The sequence below is a fragment of the Lipotes vexillifer genome, unplaced genomic scaffold (assembly GCF_000442215.2).
Source record: "Lipotes vexillifer unplaced genomic scaffold, Lipotes_vexillifer_v1.1 scaffold83, whole genome shotgun sequence".
NCBI lineage: Eukaryota > Metazoa > Chordata > Mammalia > Artiodactyla > Lipotidae > Lipotes > Lipotes vexillifer.
This window is the reverse complement of record NW_006799780.1, coordinates 1,949,057-1,969,355: the sequence shown is the minus strand read 5'-3', so window position 1 is coordinate 1,969,355 and position 20,299 is coordinate 1,949,057. Positions and strand designations below refer to the sequence as shown.

The following is a 20,299-nucleotide window of genomic DNA, read 5'->3' as shown; positions in this document are numbered from 1 at the left end:
CTTTCCCTAGTTTTGGGTAGTTCTCTCACATACATCTGATCAGTGCTCAGCCAAATATTCTGAGGGGGCTCTCTGCAAATCTCCACGGTTCTCTTTCTCTGCAACTTTCTCTTCTCTGGTACTCTATCCTATCAACTCTAGCTCCCTGGGTCTCCCTGGGCCCTCAGCTCTCAAATCAGGGAGTCCATTGGGTTATGCCTCAGTTCCCCATCCCTGTACCAAGGCTTAGAATCTTATTTTTCTAAAGGTAGTAAGCTAAGGCAATAATAAGACTCACCTCCTTTGTTTCCTGTCACTCAGGGATCACTGTCCTTTGCCTGATATCTCATCTTTTGAAAACTGTTGTTTCATATATTCTGTCTGTTTCTCTTTAGGTTGTTTTAGGTAGAAGGGTAAATCCAGTCTGCCTGTTACTCCATCTTGACTGGAAGCAGAAATACCCAAAGAAAATTTTATTGTGCCTTTACTTTTTTTTTTTTTTTTTTTTTTTTGTGGCACGCAGGCCTCTCAATGTTGTGGCCTCTCCCGTTGTGGAGCACAGGCTCCGGACACGCAGGCTCAGCGGCCATGGCTCAGGGGCCTAGCCACTCTGCGGCATGTGGGATCTTTCCAGACCAGGGCACGAACCCACGTCCCCTGCATCGGCAGGCGGACTCTCAACCACTGCGCCACCAGGGAAGCCCTATTGTGCCTTTACTTTTTTGATCAATATTTTCCTATTTATTTTCTACTTTCGAGTGCTTTTTAATTCAATCCGGGATCATAGACCCAGCTTTCTGAAATATAATATTGTAAATCTTATAACTCTTCTAAAGAGTTTTTCTTCTGCATTCAACTTTGTAATCACATATAGAGAAAGTATGTATATTGATCTATATGTTAATTACTTTTTATATTACAAATACTCCTTAACTTTCACATTCTCAGTTCCTAATTTTAATTAATCTTTTGATCAGTTGGTTAATACTTTAATTTTCATAGAGGCACATAAATGATAAGGTTTTTAAAAAAACCTTTGCATATGGAAGAATATCTTTCTATTGCCTTCAAACAAAAATAATAATTTGGCAAAGAATTCTTGTCAAATCTTTTCTCCTTATGATTCTATAGACACTACTTTACTGTCTTCTGGTAAGTACCTTTACAGCAAAGTGTACCAAGTTTACCTGCAAACACAGAGAGAGCTGAGATTACAGTCTTGGTATATCTGGCAAGGTAGAATTTATGTCAAAATTATTGTTAAGAATAATGGTGGGGGCTTCCCTGGTGGCGCAGTGGTTGAGAGTCCGCCTGCCGATGCAGGGGACACGGGTTCGTGCCCCGGTCCGGGAAGATCCCACATGCCGTGGAGTGGCTGGGCCCGTGAGCCATGGCCGCTGAGCCTGCACGTCTGGAGCCTGTGCTCCACAACGGGAGAGGCCACAACAGTGAGAGGCCCACGTACCGCAAAAAAAAAAAAAAAAAAAAAAAAAGAAGAAGAATGGTGGAAATGGTGCAAATGGTGACTTCTTCTTTGACCCGTGTGTTTAAAAGTGTGTTGTTTATTTTCCAAATATTTCAGGTTTTCTCTGTTAGATTATTGATTTCTAGTTTAATTCTGTTGTTGTCAGAGGACATACTTTTTATTATTTCGATCCTATTAAATCTGAGACTTGGGCCACTTTCTTGGAGTCTATGCCATGTAGTCTTGAAAAGAATGTGTATTTTGTAGTTAGTAGGTGTAATATTAGGTTTTTCTTTGTGATCCAATCAGAAAATATTTTATTTCAGTAGATGAGTTTTTATATATTGCTATAATTTTTATTTTTAGCTTTCTTGTATTATATTTATTTTTTTATCTTTGATCTTATATTGGTTCTTTTAATATTTAGAACAATGTATAGTTTATTCTAGTGTCATCATTATACTAATATTTTTATATAATTCTCTAGTCCCTTTTTAGGTTCTGCTATTTGGTTTGTCAGCTTTAAATGTCATCTTCGACTCCCACTTATTACGTATAAGGAAATCAACTTATTCAATATTACCCTTTCTCTTGCCTTTCTCTTTCAGTTTTATTTATTTATTTATTATTATTATTATTTTTTACATCTTTATTGGAGTATAATTGCTTTACAATGGTGTGTTAGTTTCTGCTTTATAACAAAGTGAATCAATTATACATATACATATGTTCCCATATCTCTTCCCTCTTGCATCTCCCTCCCTCCCACCCTCCCTATCCCACCCCTCTAGGTGGTCCCAAAGTACCGAGCTGATCTCCCTATGCTATGCGGCTGCTTCCCACTAGCTATCTATTTTACGTTTGGTAGTGTATATATGTCCATGCCACTCTCTCGCTTTGTCACAGCTTCCCCTTCCCCTTCCCCATATCCTCATGTCCATTCTCTAGTAGGTCTGTGTCTTTATTCCTGTCTTACCCCTAGGTTCTTCATGACATTTGTTTTCTTAAATTCCATATATATGTGTTAGCATGTGGTATTTGTCTTTCTCTTTCTGACTTACTTCACTCTGCATAACAGACTGTAGGTCCATCCACCTCATTACAAATAGCTCAATTTCGTTTCTTTTTATGGCTGAGTAATATTCCATTGTATATATGTGCCACATCTTCTTTATCCATTCATCCGATGATGGACACTTAGGTTGTTTCCACCTCTGGGCTATTGTAAATAGAGCTGCAATGAACATTTTGGTACATGACTCTTTTTGAATTATGGCTTTCTCAGGGTATATGCCCAGTAGTGGGATTGCTGGGTCATATGGTAGTTCAATTTGTAGTTTTTTAAGGAACCAAAGGCCGTATATGACAAGCCCACAGCCAACATCATCCTCAATGGCGAAAAACTGAAAGCATTTCCACTAAGGTCAGGAACAAGACAAGGTTGCCCACTCTCACCACTCTTATTCAACATAGTTTTGGAAGTTTTAGCCACAGCAATCAGAGAAGAAAAGGAAATAAAAGGAATCCAAATCGGAAAAGAAGAAGTAAAGCTGTCACTGTTTGCAGATGACATGATACTATACATAGAGAATCCTAAAGATGCTACCAGAAAACTACTAGAGCTAATCAATGAATTTGGTAAAGTAGCAGGATACAAAATTAATGCACAGAAATCTCTGGCATTCCTATATACTAATGATGAAAAATCTGAAAGTGAAATCAAGAAAACACTCCCATTTACCATTGCAACAAAAAGAATAAAATATCTAGGAATAAACCTACCTAAGGAGACAAAAGACCTGTATGCAGAAAATTATAAGGCACTGATGAAAGAAATTAAAAATGATACAAATAGATGGAGAGATATACCATGTTCTTGGATTGGAAGAATCAACATTGTGAAAATGACTCTACTACCCAAAGCAATCTACAGATTCAGTGCAATCCCTATCAAACTACCACTGGCATTTTTCACAGAACTAGAACAAAAAATTTCACAATTTGTATGGAAACACAAAAGACCCCGAATAGCCAAAGCAATCTTGAGAATGAAAAAAGGAGCTGGAGGAATCAGGCTCCCTGACTTCAGACTATACTACAAAGCTACAGTAATCAAGACAGTATGGTACTGGCACAAAAACAGAAACATAGATCACTGGAACAGGATAGAAAGCCCAGAGATAAACCCACGCACATATGGTCACCTTATCTTTGATAAAGGAGGCAGGAATGTACAGTGGAGAAAGGACAACGTCTTCAATAAGTGGTGCTGGGAAAGCTGGACAGCTGCATGTAAAAGAATGAGATTAGATCACTCTCTAACACCATACAGAAAAATAAGCTCAAAATGGATTAAAGACCTAAATGTAATGCCAGACACTATCAAACTCTTAGAGGAAAACATAGGCAGAACACTCTATGACATAAACCACAGTTTTATTTTTAGTTCTATTATTTCTACTTTGTCAGAGCATATAGTATATAATGCTGTTCTTCTATCCTTGTCCACAAGTTTGTTTTTGTCAGATCTATAATAATATATTCTGTGCTAACCACTTGTCCATTTCTAAAGTATTCTCAATTATCTCTTAGTTGGAGGAATTCATTCTTCAATAGATTTCTCAGGATTCTTTGGATTTTTGCCCGTATATTAAAACCATTCCTACAATTTTGATAATAGCAAAGCAGTTCAACCGATATAAAATCCTTGTCTCATACTTTCCCTTCCTTGAGTTTCTAGAAAATGTTACCCCACTGTATACTTGTTTTGTATGTTGCTGTTGATAAATTTAATTTTACCCTGATCTTCTTTCTTTTTTTTTTTATACATTTATTTACTTTATTTATTTATTTTTGGCTGCGTTGGGTCTTCATTGCTGCACGCAGGCTTTCTCTAGTTGCGGTGAGCAGGGGCTAATCTTCGTTGAACTCTGTGGGCTTTTCATTGCGGTGGCTTCTTTTGTTGTAGATCATGGGCTCTAGGTGCCTGGGCTTCAGTAGTTGTGGCACATGGGCTCAGTAGTTGTGGCTCGCAAGCTCAGTAGTTGTGGCACACAGGCTTAGTTGCTCCCCGACATGTGGGATCTTCCCAGACCAGGTTTCTGGAGGTCTGAAAGATTTTTATTATCACTATTATTATTTAAAGTCTAAGACTTTTTTGCTAGATATATCTCAAAAGTGACCAAACTGGGTCAGGTTCCCAGATGCACAGTAGGGTACACTCAGGTCTTTTATTTCAGAGTTTATTTTAATTATAGATTTAAATTGACATTCTATTGTGTTTCTTTTTCAGGGACTCCAATTACAGATATTATTAAACCTTGTTTGCATATATTTTGCTTCTTTCAGTTCCTTTCTGATCATTTTTACTTAATTTTTTCCCTTATTTTGAATTAATTAGCTTTTCTCTTTTCATTTTCATTCTCTATATGCTTTCATATACTTTTAGTTATATATAATAGCCCTTCATTTCTGAGATTTTGTTTTTTCTTTCAGTTTCTTCCCCTAGTTTGGTGTCTGAGTTTTTAAATGTTTAATTCATGGTAATTTTTTTAATATCAGCATTTGCTGATTTAGTTATATTTAATTCATTTTGAAATATTATGTAAATGTTTTCTTCTGCTTTGTGACTTTTTTTCCATATGGGAGAATATTTTCATTTGTCAAAATTTTGAATTCTCATTTGCTATTTTTAAATATTTCTATTTCTAAATTTTGTTTAGATGCTGAACTCTTTTTTGTCATGTTTATGTATGTTAGCTTTTCCTGGACTCACAATAGCAGGTGATCTGTGGGGGTGGGATTTGGATAGTTTAATTTATTTCTTAGTTCAAGAGCCCCTTCTTATGTCGCTCCAGTGAGGTACAGTTTCTTTAGTAAATGCTGCCACTTTCTTTCTGGTCCACCTTCTTATGGTTCTGTGATAGATACTATGTCATTACAGGAGGACCATGATCTTTTGCCTCTGCCTCCTTTCCCTTTACCATCCATTTTCCACAAGATACCTGTTCTTCAACTGCCTCTCTCAGAATTGGCACCTGCCCGGGACTGCTGCTCTGATCCTGCACATTTTCCAAGCCACTTCCTTATGACTCCCCGGTAGCCAGTCATCCAGTCCACCAGGTACCAGATCTTTGGTCACTCAGGGTGGGGCCCTCTTTCTGGGTTTATTTAACCAGTCAGGCTGGGATCATGCCAAAAAAGGTGCAGAACCTAATGTGCCTTTTTTCCAATTTCCATTATAATATCTGTGAAGAATTACAAAAAGATGAACCCTTTTTGGCATGATCCCAGCCTGACTCTTCCCTAGGGTGGGCACTGGCACTGACCCTTCAAGTCTTAGATGGTTATTTCCTCATGTCCATCCAGGTTTAAATATGTTCTCTCTCCTGCTTATGTTGTAGGCTTGGGTGTTGGGTGACTTTACTTTCTTTCCTTTTCAGTACATTTTTTAAGGGAAGCAGGTGGAGAGATTCAAATGTAGATGGCCACCATTATTCTATGGAAATCTGGAAATTCACATGTTCTTCAGCTTTTGCTCCAGTGTAAGAAAAACAGCACTAGAAACTAGAGATGGAGCATTATAAAAATGGCTTATGAAATAAAGATGGTAGGGAACACCAACCAGTAGCCCTGCATTCAAAGTCTATTTGTGTAGTCACTGCAGTCAAGTAAATATACATATATATATATATTTTTTAAGTTAAAGCAAAATGTTTCCTACTGTATAGCACAGGGAATTATACACAATATTTTGTAATAACCTATAAGGGAAAAGAATCTGAACTGGAACATATATATATATATGGCTGAATCACTGTGCTGAACACCTGAAACTAACATGATATTGTAAATCAACTATACTTCAATTTTTAAAAAAAGGAAAAAAATGTTTAAGAAATGATGTTATTTTTTTGATTCCCTACTTTACCCTTTTTGACAAAAGAGCTTCTACACTATGTCCATAGTTATGTAGTGCTCTGAGGGTCGTTTCAGACATTTTCTGTCTGGCTGCGTCACGTTCTCAGATGTGACACATCTGTCTAGTTTCTTCTGTTTCCTCCCAGGTTGGTCTGGTGTTTGCTGTCTGGAGGGACATAGAGAGGGAAGAAAGTGGCAGTGAGAGAGGAAAGGCATGATGGGCTACCTCTGGAAGACAGCTAAGAGGAGATCACTGCCCACTTTTGGTTTAGTGCGGTTCCTGAGTTCTATAGCTAGAGGTAGACAAAGTGAATCCATCTTTTTCGATTTTCTTTCGGACTGGGTTTTGATTCTTATGTTAGAATCCAAGAATATGTTGTTAATCTCTTCAGCATTGACATTAGTGAAAATCCCCTCAAGACTTTGGCATCTAGTCTTCTCTTTAGTTTCCAACACTGTTGCCAGTTTTCATCTTTTTGTAATTCTTCACAGATATTGTAATGGAAATTGGAAAAAAGGCACATTAGGTTCTGCTGATTTGCCCTGATACTAACCCAGAAGTTCTACCAGTTATTTTTTAGTAATGAATAGGAAAAGATTGTAATAAGGGCATGATTCAGTTATTAATAATATTACATATTTCTCAAGCAGCATACTTTAAACACTTAATGATTCCTTAATAAAAATGTATATGAAAAATTTCTCTTCTCATATAAAACTCTTACATCAGATCAATTTAAGTTACGTATTTCCTCACCAAATTTAGTCAAAAGTTTATAATTTCCATGGCTAAACACTTTATTCATGGTAATGTTTGCATGTTAAAATGGCTTTTGAAGGAGCATGGAATTCACACAAACCCAATGTCACCTTCACCCACATAACAAAGAAAATAAGTCCTGTGGGGAATTTCACTAGTGTGATGGTTGAAAATGTGAAGTCTGTGGTTAGATCTGGTTCAAATCCTGTCTCTTCCCTTTATTACTTGTATGATCTTGGGAAAGTTACTTTAAAACTCTTAAGTATCAGTTTCCTCATGCGTAGAATGTAACATTAGTGATGCCCACCTCATAGGCACTTGTGTGAAGATGTACTGAAAGAATACGTATGAGACACTTAGCACAGTGCCTGGAACATAGTAGCAACTCAGTAGCATGAGGGGAAGATGATAAGGATGATGATGATGATGATGATGCTTACAAAAGGTAAACAGGGTGGATGTTACTCTGTGGGTGTTTCTTGAATTTTTTAGTCAGTAACTTTATTTTTTTCAAAATTTCATCTCAGGAAATATTGCCATGGCTACTTCTGTTTCTAAAAATTTGATACTGCCTTCCAGGGTGTGTCTTTTTTTATGACAGATGGTCAGCAGCTAGTGGTAAAAGAAGTGCGGAGTATCATAGTACTTGATTTATTTATGGGAAATGTTTCACTGCTCCACCCTTCAACTAGTTGGAAAATGAAAGTCAAAAACTGGAAACTCTATTTATAAATGGACAGTGCTGTGATCTCAGTGTCTGAAACTGTAGACTTTTAGAAAATATTTGTAGCATATTGGAAACTAGTTACTGATCAGTGCATCCTTGCCCCCTTTTTTTAAAAAAACTAACCCAGAAAACGTGACATTTGGGTAAATTAAAATTGAATACTGAAATGGCATCAGAGACAATTAACTATGTATCATTTTATGTAAGTCTTTAAGAGAAGAGGATGGAGACAAATGATTAACTCTTTTGTTAATAGAGGCATTTGAAGTGAATGGAGGTATTTGTTAATTCAGCCTTAAAAATAAGCTGAACAGGGACTTCCCTGGTGGTGCAGTGGTTAAGAATCCGCCTGCCAATGCAGGGGACACGGGTTCAAGCCCTTGTCCGGGAAGATCCCACATGCCATGGAGCAACTAAGCCTGTGCACCACAACTACTGAGCCTGCGCTCTAGAGCCTGTGAGCCACAACTACTGAGGCTGCATGCCACAACTACTGAAGCCCGTGCGCCTAGAGCCCATACTCCGCAACAAAGAGAAGCCACCACAATGAGAAGCCTGCGCACCGCAACCAAGAGTTAGCCCCCACTCACTGCAACTAGAGAAAACCCATGTGCAGCAATGAAGACCCAATGTAGCCAAAAATAAATAATTTTTAAAAAAAAGAAAAAATAAGCTGAATGAATGGAAACATTACACATTTAAAAAGATACTGAGGCCATGTCTACATTTGACCAAGGAGGCAGTTTAGCATAGTGGTTAGGAGTGGGGAGTTCAGGAGTTTGCCTGAGTTCCAAACCCAATTCTGTCACCTGCTCAAACAGGTTATCTTGGAAGTCACTCAACTGCTCTGTGCCAAGGTGTGTCTACGTCATAATGTTGAGGATTAAGTGAGATAGTACATGCAAAACATTTGAAATGTTGTGTGGTACATAATAAATGCTCTCTAAATTCTAGCTACTATTATTCTAACTAGCTTGGCCAAAACAAACACTCTCCCCCCGCCCTTATTACTCCAGTTTGGTTGTTACAAACGTGCATGAGACAAGCCCATTTCACTGGTTTAGAGGTAGGTCTCTGCATTAAGTGGTCAATGTGAACATCTTACAGTTCCTTTTTGTTGCATAATTCTTACCACCATGGTTCTTACTGCCATGACCATTAATGTATGCCAGGGTGGGTAGTGAACGTTGCAGGAAGGAAGGGTCTCTGAACAGTGCCCTAGGTGCCTACGTTAAAGAAGCTGATTAGAGGGCTCTGCTTCATTCCTATCAGCCTGGAGCCCAGGCTTTTGCCCTAATAAAAACACCCATTACCTTGCCATAATAAAACCAGGGCATTTCATGAACTTGTGTGATTATTGAAAAATCATTTTCCGTGAACATCATCAGTCATTATTTAGATATTGACATTTTGCAAGTGGAATCAACAGTCTAATGAAGAGAATATTGCTCATACAGCTAAACTATACCATATGCTTAATCCAAAAAATAGGAGAAATTCATAGATAACAGATTGCAATGTATCGTTTTTATGTGCAGTTCGTGAGTGGACTGTGTGACTTGGCTGTATTTGGCACTGATACTTTTCTAAAAAGAGACCCTCACATGGAAGAGAATATCGTAACACATCTTGGAAATTAAAGTTATAGCTACACCAGTGTATTTCATAAGGGGAACTGTTGCCAGCAAGAGGGATGGATAGGAATATTAATGTTTCATTTTATCTACATATTATTCTTGTATCTGTATCTAGGTTGTAGTCTTGTATCCGTGATTATATTCTTTCCATGTTTACAGAGTCAGGATCCGAATTTTGCAACAAAAGGTGTTGTCATTGTTTTTAAGCTGTCAGCTTATTTAGCACTTAGTATATAGCCCAAGCACTTTACATACGTTTCCCCATTTAATTCTCATAACAACACTGTATGTAGGTGTTTTTTATCTACCTTCTGCTAGAGAGAAAAACAAGGCTCAAGTTTATATAACCTTGTGGAGTTGAGATGCAGACCCTGAAAGGTTATGCTCTTAAAGACAGTGCAGGGCTGCATGTGAGAGAGTAAGGCCTTTGGAATTGGTGGGAAAAAAGACCATAAACTGTTGAAGCAATTGACATTGTCCACTTTCTAGTGCTTCAGTTGTGTGGAAATGAAACTTTGGAACAGTATGATATACAAAAGAATCATGAAATGCCACAAGAATTGTAGCATTACCTGTAAATACATAGATACATATAGAAGATAAAAGTTAACACACTGTAATATAGCAATAATCAATCCCATGAACATTTTATGAGCTTCATGAGGCCACTATTTATTCTACAAGATTGTGATTAGCACAAAGTTGATATTGCTGAAAAGTGTTATGAATATAGAAAACACACTTTTTTTTTCCCTCTCGCTCACTTTGGTACACACACCTTTGAGGAAGAAATTGTATCACCTGCTAAAAGTTTGTGTTCAAAGTACTTATACAGGGACATATAAATAAAGTGAATGTAGGAAGTTGTCAATAGATTTCTTAAGGTATTTTCTGGCGCACTGACTTCCTTTCAAGAGGAAGTCATTATCGTTATATATGGACTCATTACATAAGCACCCTAAAAGCTTAGCACCCATCCTTTGCTCTACAGAAAAAAAAAAATCAGGCATTTAGAACATACAATCAAATATGGTGACCTTATATAACAAGGCTTGAAATTAGCAATCCTCATCCTAAGCTGTGTGTTAGAATCAGCTGCATTTGTGTGTGTGTATGTTTGTTATTGAAGTACACTTGCTGTACAGTATTATATAAGGTACAAGTGTATACTATAGTGATTCACGATTTTTAAAGGTTATACTCCATTTATGGTCATTATAAAATATTGGCTATATATTGTTGTACAATATATCCTTATAGCGTATTTTATACATAATTGTTTGTACCTCTTAATCCCCTACCCCTATATTGCCCCTCCCCACTTCCCTCTCCCCATTGGTAGCTGCTAGTTTGTTTTCTATATCTGTCAGTCCACTCCTTTGTTATATTCACTAGTTTGTTGTATTTTTTTTATTTTTTAATTGAAGTGTAGTTGATTTACAATGTTGTGTTAGTTTCTGGTGTACAGCAAAGTGATTCAGTTATATATCTATCTATAGATAAATAGATAGATTTTCTTTTTTAGATTCTTTTCCATTATAGGTTATTACAAGATATTGCATGTAGTTCCCTGTGCTATACAGTAGGACCTTATTATTTATCTATTTTATATATAGTAGTTTGTATCTGATAATCCGAAACTCCTAATTGATCCTTTCCTACATATTTCCCCCTTGGTAACCATAAATTTGTTTTCTACAAATGTCTGTGAGTCTGTTTCTGTTTTGTGTATAGACTCATTTGTATAATTTTTTAGATTCCACATATAAGTGATATCAGATATTTGTCTTTCACTGTCTTACTTCACTTAGTATGATAATCTCTAGGTCCATCCATGTTGCTGCAAATGGCATTATCTTTTTTATGGCTGAGTAATATTCTATTGTGAAATATATATATATATATATGTGTGTGTGTGTGTGTGTGTGTGCATATATGCCACATTATATAAATATGATATGTATGCCACATCTTCTTTACCCATTCATCCATCAGTGGACATTTAGGTTGCTTCCATGTCTTGGCTATTGTAAATAGTGCTGCTATGAACATTGGACTGCTATCTTTTCGAATCAGAGTTTTCATCTTTTCAGGATATATGCCCAGGAGTGGGATTGCTGGATTATATGGTAACTCTGTTTTTAGTTTTTTAAGGAACCTCTGTACTGTTTTCCATAGTGGCTGCACCAATTTACATTCTAACCAACAGTGTAGGAGGGTTCCCTTTTCTCCACACCCTCTCCACATTTATTATCCCAGGAGTGGGATTGCTGGATTATATGGTAACTCTGTTTTTAGTTTTTTAAGGAACCTCTGTACTGTTTTCCATAGTGGCTGCACCAATTTACATTCTAACCAACAGTGTAGGAGGGTTCCCTTTTCTCCACACCCTCTCCAGCATTTATTATTTGTAGACTTTTTAATGATGGCCATTCTGACCAGTGTGATGTGATGCCTCATTGCGGTTTTGATTTGTATTTCTCTGATAACTAGCAAAGTTGAGCATCTTCATATGCCTATCGGCCATTTGTATGTCTTCTGTGGAGAAATGTCTATTTAGGTCTTGTGCCATTTTTTGATTGGGTTGTTTGGTTTTTTGTTATTGAATTATATATTGAGTTTGTATATTTTGGAAATTAAGCCCTTGTTGGTTGCATCATTTGCAAATAGTTTCTCCCATAATGTAGGTTGTCTTTTCATTTTGCTGATGGTTTCCTTTGCTGTGAAAATGCTTATAAGTTTGATTAGGTCCCATTTGTTTCTTTTTGTTTTTATTTTTATTGCCTTGGGAGACTGCTCTAAGAAAACATTGGTACGATTTATGTCAGAAAATGTTTTGCCTATATTCTCTTCTAGGAGTTTTATGGTATCATGTCTTATATTTAAATCTTTAAGCCATTTTGAGTTTATTTTTGTCTATGATGTGAGGGAGTGTTCTAACTTCATTGATTTACATGCAGCTGTCCAGCTTTCCCAACACCACTTGCTGAAGTGTTGCATTTTGTAATATTCCATATAGAAGTGATATCATACAGTGTTTGTCTTTCTCTGTCTGACTTTTTTCACTTAGCATAATACCCTCCAAGTCCATCCATGTTGTTGCAAATGGCAAAATGTCATTCTTTTTTAGGGCTGAATAGTATTCCATTACAGATATACACACCACATCTTCTTTATCCATTCATCTGTTGGTGGTTACTTGCTGCTGTCAACATTGGGTGTATGTATCTTTTTGAATTAGTTTTTTTTGGGATATATATCCAGGAATGGAATTGCTGGGTCGTATGGTACTTCTATTTTTAGTTTTTTTGAGAAACCTCCATACTGTTTTACACAGTGGCTGCACCAATTTACATTCCCACCAAAAGTGTATGAGGGTTCCCTTTTCTTCACATCCTCACCAACATTCGTTATTTGTATTCTTTTCGATGATAGCCGTTCTGACAGGTGTGAAGTGTTATCTCATTGTGGTTTTGATTTGCATTTTCCTGATGATTAGTGATGTTGAGTATCTTTTAATGTGCTTGTTGGCCATTTTCATTTCCTCTTTGGACAAATGTCTATTCAGTTCTTCTGCCCATTTTTAAATCTGGAGAATCAGCTGCATTTTTGGGGGGTGGGTGGGTACGCGGGCCTCTCGCTGCTGTGGCCCCTCCCATTGCGGAGCCCAGGCTCCGGACGCGCAGGCCCAGCGGCCACGGCTCACGGGCCCAGCCGCTCCGTGGCATGTGGGATCCCCCCGGACCGGGGCACGAACCCGCGTCCCCTGCATCGGCGGGCGGACTCCCAACAACTGCGCCACCAGGGAAGCCCTTTATCTTTTCTTTTCTTTTCTTTTTTCCTTTTTTTTTTGCGGTACGCGGGCCTCTCACTGCCGCGGCCTCTCCCACTGCGGGGTACAGGCTCCGGACGCGCAGGCTCAGCGGCCATGGCTCACTGGCCCAGCCTTTCCGTGGCATGTGGGATCTTCCCAGACCGGGGTACGAACCCACGTCCCCTGCATTGGCAGGCGGACTCTCAACCACTGCACCACCAGGGAAGCCCTCCGCTGCATTTCTGAGAAGGATGCCAAGATAGTTCAATTGGGAAGAAGAATCTTTTCAGTAAATGTTACTGGGATAACTAGATATTCATATGCAAAAGAATGCAATTGGATTCCTACCTCACAGAATACACAAAAATTAACTTAAAATGGATCACAGACATAAATGTAAGAGCTAAAAGCATAGCGATCTTAGAAGAAAGCATAAGAGTAAATCTCTATGACTTTGCATTAGACAGTTATTTCTTAGATAAAATATCAAAAGCAACAAAAGAAAAAATAGTTAAGCTGTACTAAACCAAAATTTTAAACTTTTTTTCTGCAAATGATACTATTAAGAAGGCAAAAAACAACCCACAGAATCAGAGAAAATATTAACAAATCATGTATCTGATATAAGATTTGCATGCAGAATATATTAAGAATTCTTGCAACTCAATCATAAAAAGACAAATAGCCCACTTTTAAAATGAGCAAAGGATCTGAATAGACATTCCTCCAAAGAAGTTATACACATGGTCAATATGCACATGAAAAGGAAAATGTAAATCAAAACCACAATGAGATACCACTTTGTATCAGCTAGTATGGCTATAATAAAAAAGATAGACCTCCCGTAAGGGTCACTAATAAGCAGATGTGGGGAAATTGGAATACTCATACATAGCTGGTTGGAGTGTAAAATTAGCAGGTCCTTAGAAGTTTAAATATAAAGTTACCATAACCATATGGTAACTGCTAGGTATATACCCAAGAGAAATGAAAACAAATATCCATACAAAAACTTATATATAAATATTCATAATAGCCAAAAAATGTAGAAACAACTCAAATGTCCATCAAATGAGTAGATAAAAAAATGTGATACATCCATACAATAACATATTATTCAGCCATATAAAGGAATTAAGTATTGATACATGCTATAAAATAGATACGCCTTGAAAACATTATGAATTATATAGTTTGTAAGTTATATTTCAGTGAAGCTAATCTGACAAAAATCAGCTTTGGTACTTTTATACATCTTTATGCCTAGGCTGAACGTAGATCAATGAGATCACTCTCTTATGGTGGAACTCAAGCATCAGTATTTTGGTTTTTGGGGGTTTTTTGCAGTATGCGGGCCTCTCACTGCTGTGGCCTCTCCCGTTGCGGAGCACAGGCTCCAGACGCACAGACTCAGCGGCCATGGCTCACGGGCCCAGCCACTCCGCGGCATGTGGGATCTTCCCGGACCGGGGCATGAACCCATGTCCCCTGCATCGGCAGGTGGACTCTCAACCACTGCGCCACCAGGGAAGCCCAGCATCAGTATTTTTTAAAGCTCTCCAGGTGATGGCATTGTGTAGCCAAGGTTGAGAATCATTGCTCTAAAATTAGCTCTAATCTAAATGAGTTTCTGGTTTAGGAAACTCCAGAAGAGTTCAGATCCGAGGTAAGAAGACTTTAGATTTCCCCATCTTGCTACTCAGAGTGTGGTCTTCAGACCAGCAGCATCAGTATCACTTGGGAACCTGTTAAAAATGTAGATGCCTGGGCTCCCCTCACCCCCCGGGCTCTGTAAATCAGAATCCAAAGTTTAATGAGATCCCCAAGTGATCTAAATTTTGAGAAGCACTGCTCCATGTCAGTGGTTCTCAATCTTGGCTGAATGTTGAAATCATCTGGGAGTTCAAAAAAATATTGACGCCTGGGTTCCACCCCCAGTGATGCTTCTGGAATGAGGTACAGCATCTGTATTTTAGAAGTTCCTCAGGTGATTCTAATGTGAGACACAGAGAATAACTGATGTAAACATACTGTTTGGGGGGCATTTAATGGTGAAAAGAAGAAAAGATAGTTAAAAATAAAATTTATTTATTTAGTTTTTGACATAAAGGTAGAGGAACATGCATAAGCAAGTGGAAATTATTGATGACAAAAATTTGCAGAGGTGTGGGGAAGGAACGGGAGCACAGCAACAGTAGGGAAGGTTTGCCCTAAAAAGATACAAGAAAAGAAAAAAAATGATCAAGCATTTTCCCCTCCAGGTACAGGAGTGTGATCTTTTATATGATTATTAGAGACTACTCAAATTTAAGTGGGCAATGGTTTGTGAGTTCTTTTTTCTTTTAAGGACATTTTATTTATTTGTTTGTTTGTTTATTTATGGCTGCGTTGGGTCTTCATTGCTGCACACGGGCTTTCTCTAGTTGTGGCGAGCGGGGGCTAATCTTTGTTGCGGTGCACAGACTTCTCATTGCGGTGGCTTCTCTTGTTGTGGAGCACGGGCAGGCAGGCTTCAGTAGTTGCAGCACATGTGCTCAGTAGTTGAGCATGCAGGCTCAGTAGTTGTGGCACACAGGCTTAGTTGCTTCGCGGCATGTGGGATCTTCCCGGACCGGGGCTCGAACCCGTGTCCCCTGCATTGACAGGCGGATTCTCAACCACTGTGCCACCAGGGAAGCCCCTGTGAGTTCTTAAGGGAAGACTGTTTTTAAACTGCACTGGAAAATATGTGGCTACTTACTGAACTTACCTTTCTTTTAATATATATATTTTAAAAAAAGAGTGTTTATTAATCCAGTGGTAGATATTCCTTCCCAATAACCAGAGTACCAGTGTCCCAGTATCGGTGTCCAGTTTCTCAGTTCTGGGGAAATTGAATTCCTACAGACGGTGGGAGCTGAGCAGAGTCGGGGGTGTTCTTCCTGGGTGTGTCATTTGGGCCTGAAGGATTCCCCTCACCAACAGTGGGCCTCACCTTGTAATGGCCAGTGCCTCCCTACCCGTAACTGGTCTTTGCAGAATCACTTTAAATACTCTAAAGTATTCCCTAGGCAAAGTTATGAAGCTTTGCAGAGCGGGTCTTTGCAATCTCTCATTTCATCCCGCACCCTCCCCATCCCTCCCACCAGCCTTATTCTGCACATGTTCTTCTCCAGGTGACTTGGGTCCACTTCTCTGTTCCAGCATCACTATACCGTGCCCTTGTCTCCACTGAAATTCGCCTCGTGGAGTTGATGTGTGTAGCGTGTGTGCGCGTTTAAGTGCTTTAGTGAGTCTCTGCTAACTTGGTGCGTAACTATTAAAGGAAACCCACAGTCTCCTCTCCCTTCGTTCCTTCTCCCTCTTCTTCCTCCTCCTCATCTCCCTTTTCTCATTCCCTCCTTTCTCCCTAACATCTCTCTCTCTTTCCTCTTATTCCCTCCATCTCAGGCACTGAGGCTCTGAACCCTTTACCAAAATGAAAAGAAGTGACTTAAGTGGTGAGACATGAGAACCCAGTGACCCTAAAACCATTACTGTTTTTGCTAAAGGCAAGCCTGACCTTAAACATACAGGGAAATTTCTACACTCCTGAGAGGGAAATTACATGATCAGTTATTATCAGTATGAGATAGCACATACGTGGGTAGCATGCAATTAAATTCCGAAAATTAACTAATGCATTTAAATACTGCAGAACTACCTTGTAGTTCTGGATAGTTTTCCTGTCTTTAAACTGCCAAACTCTGTAAAATATCTGAGTTTTCTCTTTGTTATACTTTTTAATGTCTTTATGGAAGCATAGAAATTTTCACAAGTTCCATACTTTAAAAAAGCTTAAAATTTTCCTGATTACAGTAATAATGCATGCTAGTTGTATAAAGCACTGTAGAAAATAAAAGTCTTTTGCAGTCTCACCCCACCCATCCCCCTATCCCAGCTAACAGTTTGGTGTATATTTTTCCATATTTCCATTACTACCATCTTCCCTTCCCATGTATGTATGCCTCTTTTAAAAAAATTCACCTGGAAATATTTCTAAAATCCATCACTTTCCAAAGGACTAGTCCCAGGGAATTGGTACATGACCTTGTCTAGGGATTTTAATAAGTTTTAACATTTTGATGGGGAGTAACCCAAGATTTATGATACTTTATTCAGTTCCCTTAAATGTACATTTGGCTTTCTTGATTTATTTAATAACTTGGAATCCCTAGGGTGTTTGGTTATTGTTTTAATCACTTGTCTTCTATTGTATTTCCTTGGCATATATCTCCAACCACATCCTTGTCAAAATACTCTGATTCGTACATTTTAAAAAGTAGCATCACAGCATACTTAGGAAGGTTGGTTGGCTTTTGTTTTTTTCATCATGATTTGTATCATGATGATTCTGCCTGTGATGACTTTTCCCAGCAAATAATTCATCACTGGGATTACTCACAACCTTTAGTGTTCAAAATTCATCTCATCTTATTAAGTTCCCTTATTTTGCAATATCTGTGGCTCTTCTGAATAATGAAAAAATGAAATAAATGAATAATATACAGATAAACTTTCTTTAAAAGTTATTAGAAAAATATGTTTTATTTAACCATGCCTAATAACTTTGGGGGTATTCCAGTGAGCTCTGCTTTTAAAGATGAGAAATTTTGGGGTTCCTCCTTCTTTCTTGCCGTTTTTTGGATTGAATGAATTTTGTTTTGTTCTTCCGTGGTCCAGAAAAGCCCTATCTTTGTTTTTAAGTTACCTTAAAATTTTAACATGCAAATTTTACTTAGCTAAATCTAAATTTAATGAACAGCTTTACCCTCTTCCAAACAATACAAAGACTTTAAAATGCTTTCATTCTGATTTCCCCTCCTGACTTACTTGCTATTTTTATCATACAGATTTTAGCTCTGTTTGCTTGTTTTTAACCCCACAAATTAGACACCATCATCATCATTCTGTTAAGATTTTCTCACATTCACCATTTTCTTTGCTCATCATCCCTACTTGCATTCAGAGCTTCCAGGATCAAACCCTAGTTCTTGTCATTTTGGACTGGTTGACAGTCTCCTGGTATACAGGTAGTTAGTTAAATGCCTCAGGAAGAAAATGAGGAATCCAGGGAAATATTGCCCCTCCCCCCGCAAAGTGCTGCCCCCAGGCCTAGAGGCATCCCTGCATATTTCTCTCTCACTCTCTAGTTAGTGGGTTTTATGGAATAGAGAGGAAAAAGGAAATCTTTTAGAATTCTAAAGTTAAACATATTCACTTTAAAGGACTGTCACTTATTCTGAGATTGTATTCATCCTACCTTTTGTTGCTATTAAAATTACGTTTATTTTATGGTAATGGTAGTTGAAAGTTTTTTGGTTTTGTTTTTAATTCATGAATTTTGTTTTAACATTTCCTTACTTGGCAAATACAACGTTGCCAATCACAATCCAGATTTTTTGAAAATTTATGGGTCCTTGAAATCCCAAGCCACTGCTGTAGACAACTAGCTGTGCGTTTGGGGTGTGGACATTGAACCGCCTGAAAACATGTTCTCTTATTTTCAGTGGCCTTATTGGTTATTCCTATGTGGACAAATCCTATGGTGTTAACGGTACTTTGCAACCTTTTATTGGATTGTCAAGTAGTCCAACGATTGAAATTATATCTAATAACTTCCTCCATAAGGCTGAGTCTACACTAGCAAAATGACATGGGCGCCTCATGCACACCCGGCATACATCTGGTGGTGTTTATGCTCCCAATTTTTAAAAAACACCCACTACCCATTGTTTGGCCAGTAACTTACTATGGGCCTTTCTCATTTGTAACATGAGGGCGTTGGACTAACTGATCTCCAAGTTCTTTTCAACAGTAATGTAGGTTGTGATTTTGTTTGCACATACAATTTTTAAAAATCTTAAAGAAGTATGACTATTTCACATGTATTTGTATTACATACAAGTTTCACGTTGTAAATTTAGACGTGGAAGACATTGGGTTTTCTCATGCAGGCTAATATTTAAAAGGCATGTTGCATCTGTGATATGGGCGCTGCCATCTCGGCAGATGCTTTTTTTCATTTCCCTGTGAGTGTTCAGCATGAAGTCTACACTGGATGACTTGAGTTCTCATTTCACTGCTGTAACGAATGGTCATGTTTAAGTACAGCCAGATTATTTATTGCAAAGGGTCACAGGACTCATTTTTTAATTGTCACGTGCTTGACCTCGAAGTTGTTATGTAAACATTCAGTCATTGTGACAGTATAGACAAGTGATGACTACTTGAAGATGCACAGCCATACATTTTGGAGGCCTCTGAATTCATGACCAAGTTGTGAACTGGCAGGTTTGTTATTTCCTGTAAATATGAGGAAAGGAAGTATTAAAATCACTGATACCCATTTGAGAGAGGAAATTAACATTTTCTAAAAAATTCTTTTCTAGTGAAGGAAGCCCATCCCCCAGAATGGAGCTGCTGCACAATATCGATCCAAACTTTGTAGATGTTTCACCATGTGAGTACCTTGTTTACTGCTACTAATTTAAATACTGTTGGCTCACAAAGACAGTTTTATTACCTAGCGTCTCTCTAGCCTAATTCTCTTTCTCCACTTGAGTTTGCTATAAAGGTAAACAGTTCTCCATGGCACCTGTTGTACCGATCTCACTGTGGCTTTGGTGCCACAAAGGGTGAATGCTGCTGAATGGCTTATATGACCTTATAAGCCATTTCCCTCTCCAGGACTCAGTTTTTCCATCTATAAAAGGAGAACCCATGGGATCTCTGAGCCTCCTTCTAACTGTAAGTGTCATGCTGTTGTTGCCCTTTTCTTACCTGAGAGCGTCAGAGCCTCCTAGAAAACTCAAGGTCAAATAAGCCACCACATCATCTGATCAGGCTGGTCAGGTGCTGCCCAGACCTGCTGGGTCTCATAAACCCATGATTTCCCTGGCAAGGCTGCAATTTAGCTTGATTCTGCCTACTGCCTAAATTAACCCATAGGGAACCCTATTAATTCCTGCAGGGAAAG

The 20,299-nt window shown here is 38.3% G+C and overlaps 1 protein-coding gene across 1 annotated transcript in view; it reads left to right on the top strand.

The window, feature by feature from the left end:
• ARSB (arylsulfatase B) overlaps positions 1 to 20,299 on the top strand; it is a 182,114-nt gene that overhangs the window by 90,282 nt on the left and 71,533 nt on the right. The window contains 1 exon segment of the mRNA XM_007471964.1: positions 19,713 to 19,783. Within this exon segment, the coding sequence (XP_007472026.1) occupies positions 19,713 to 19,783 (71 nt within the window).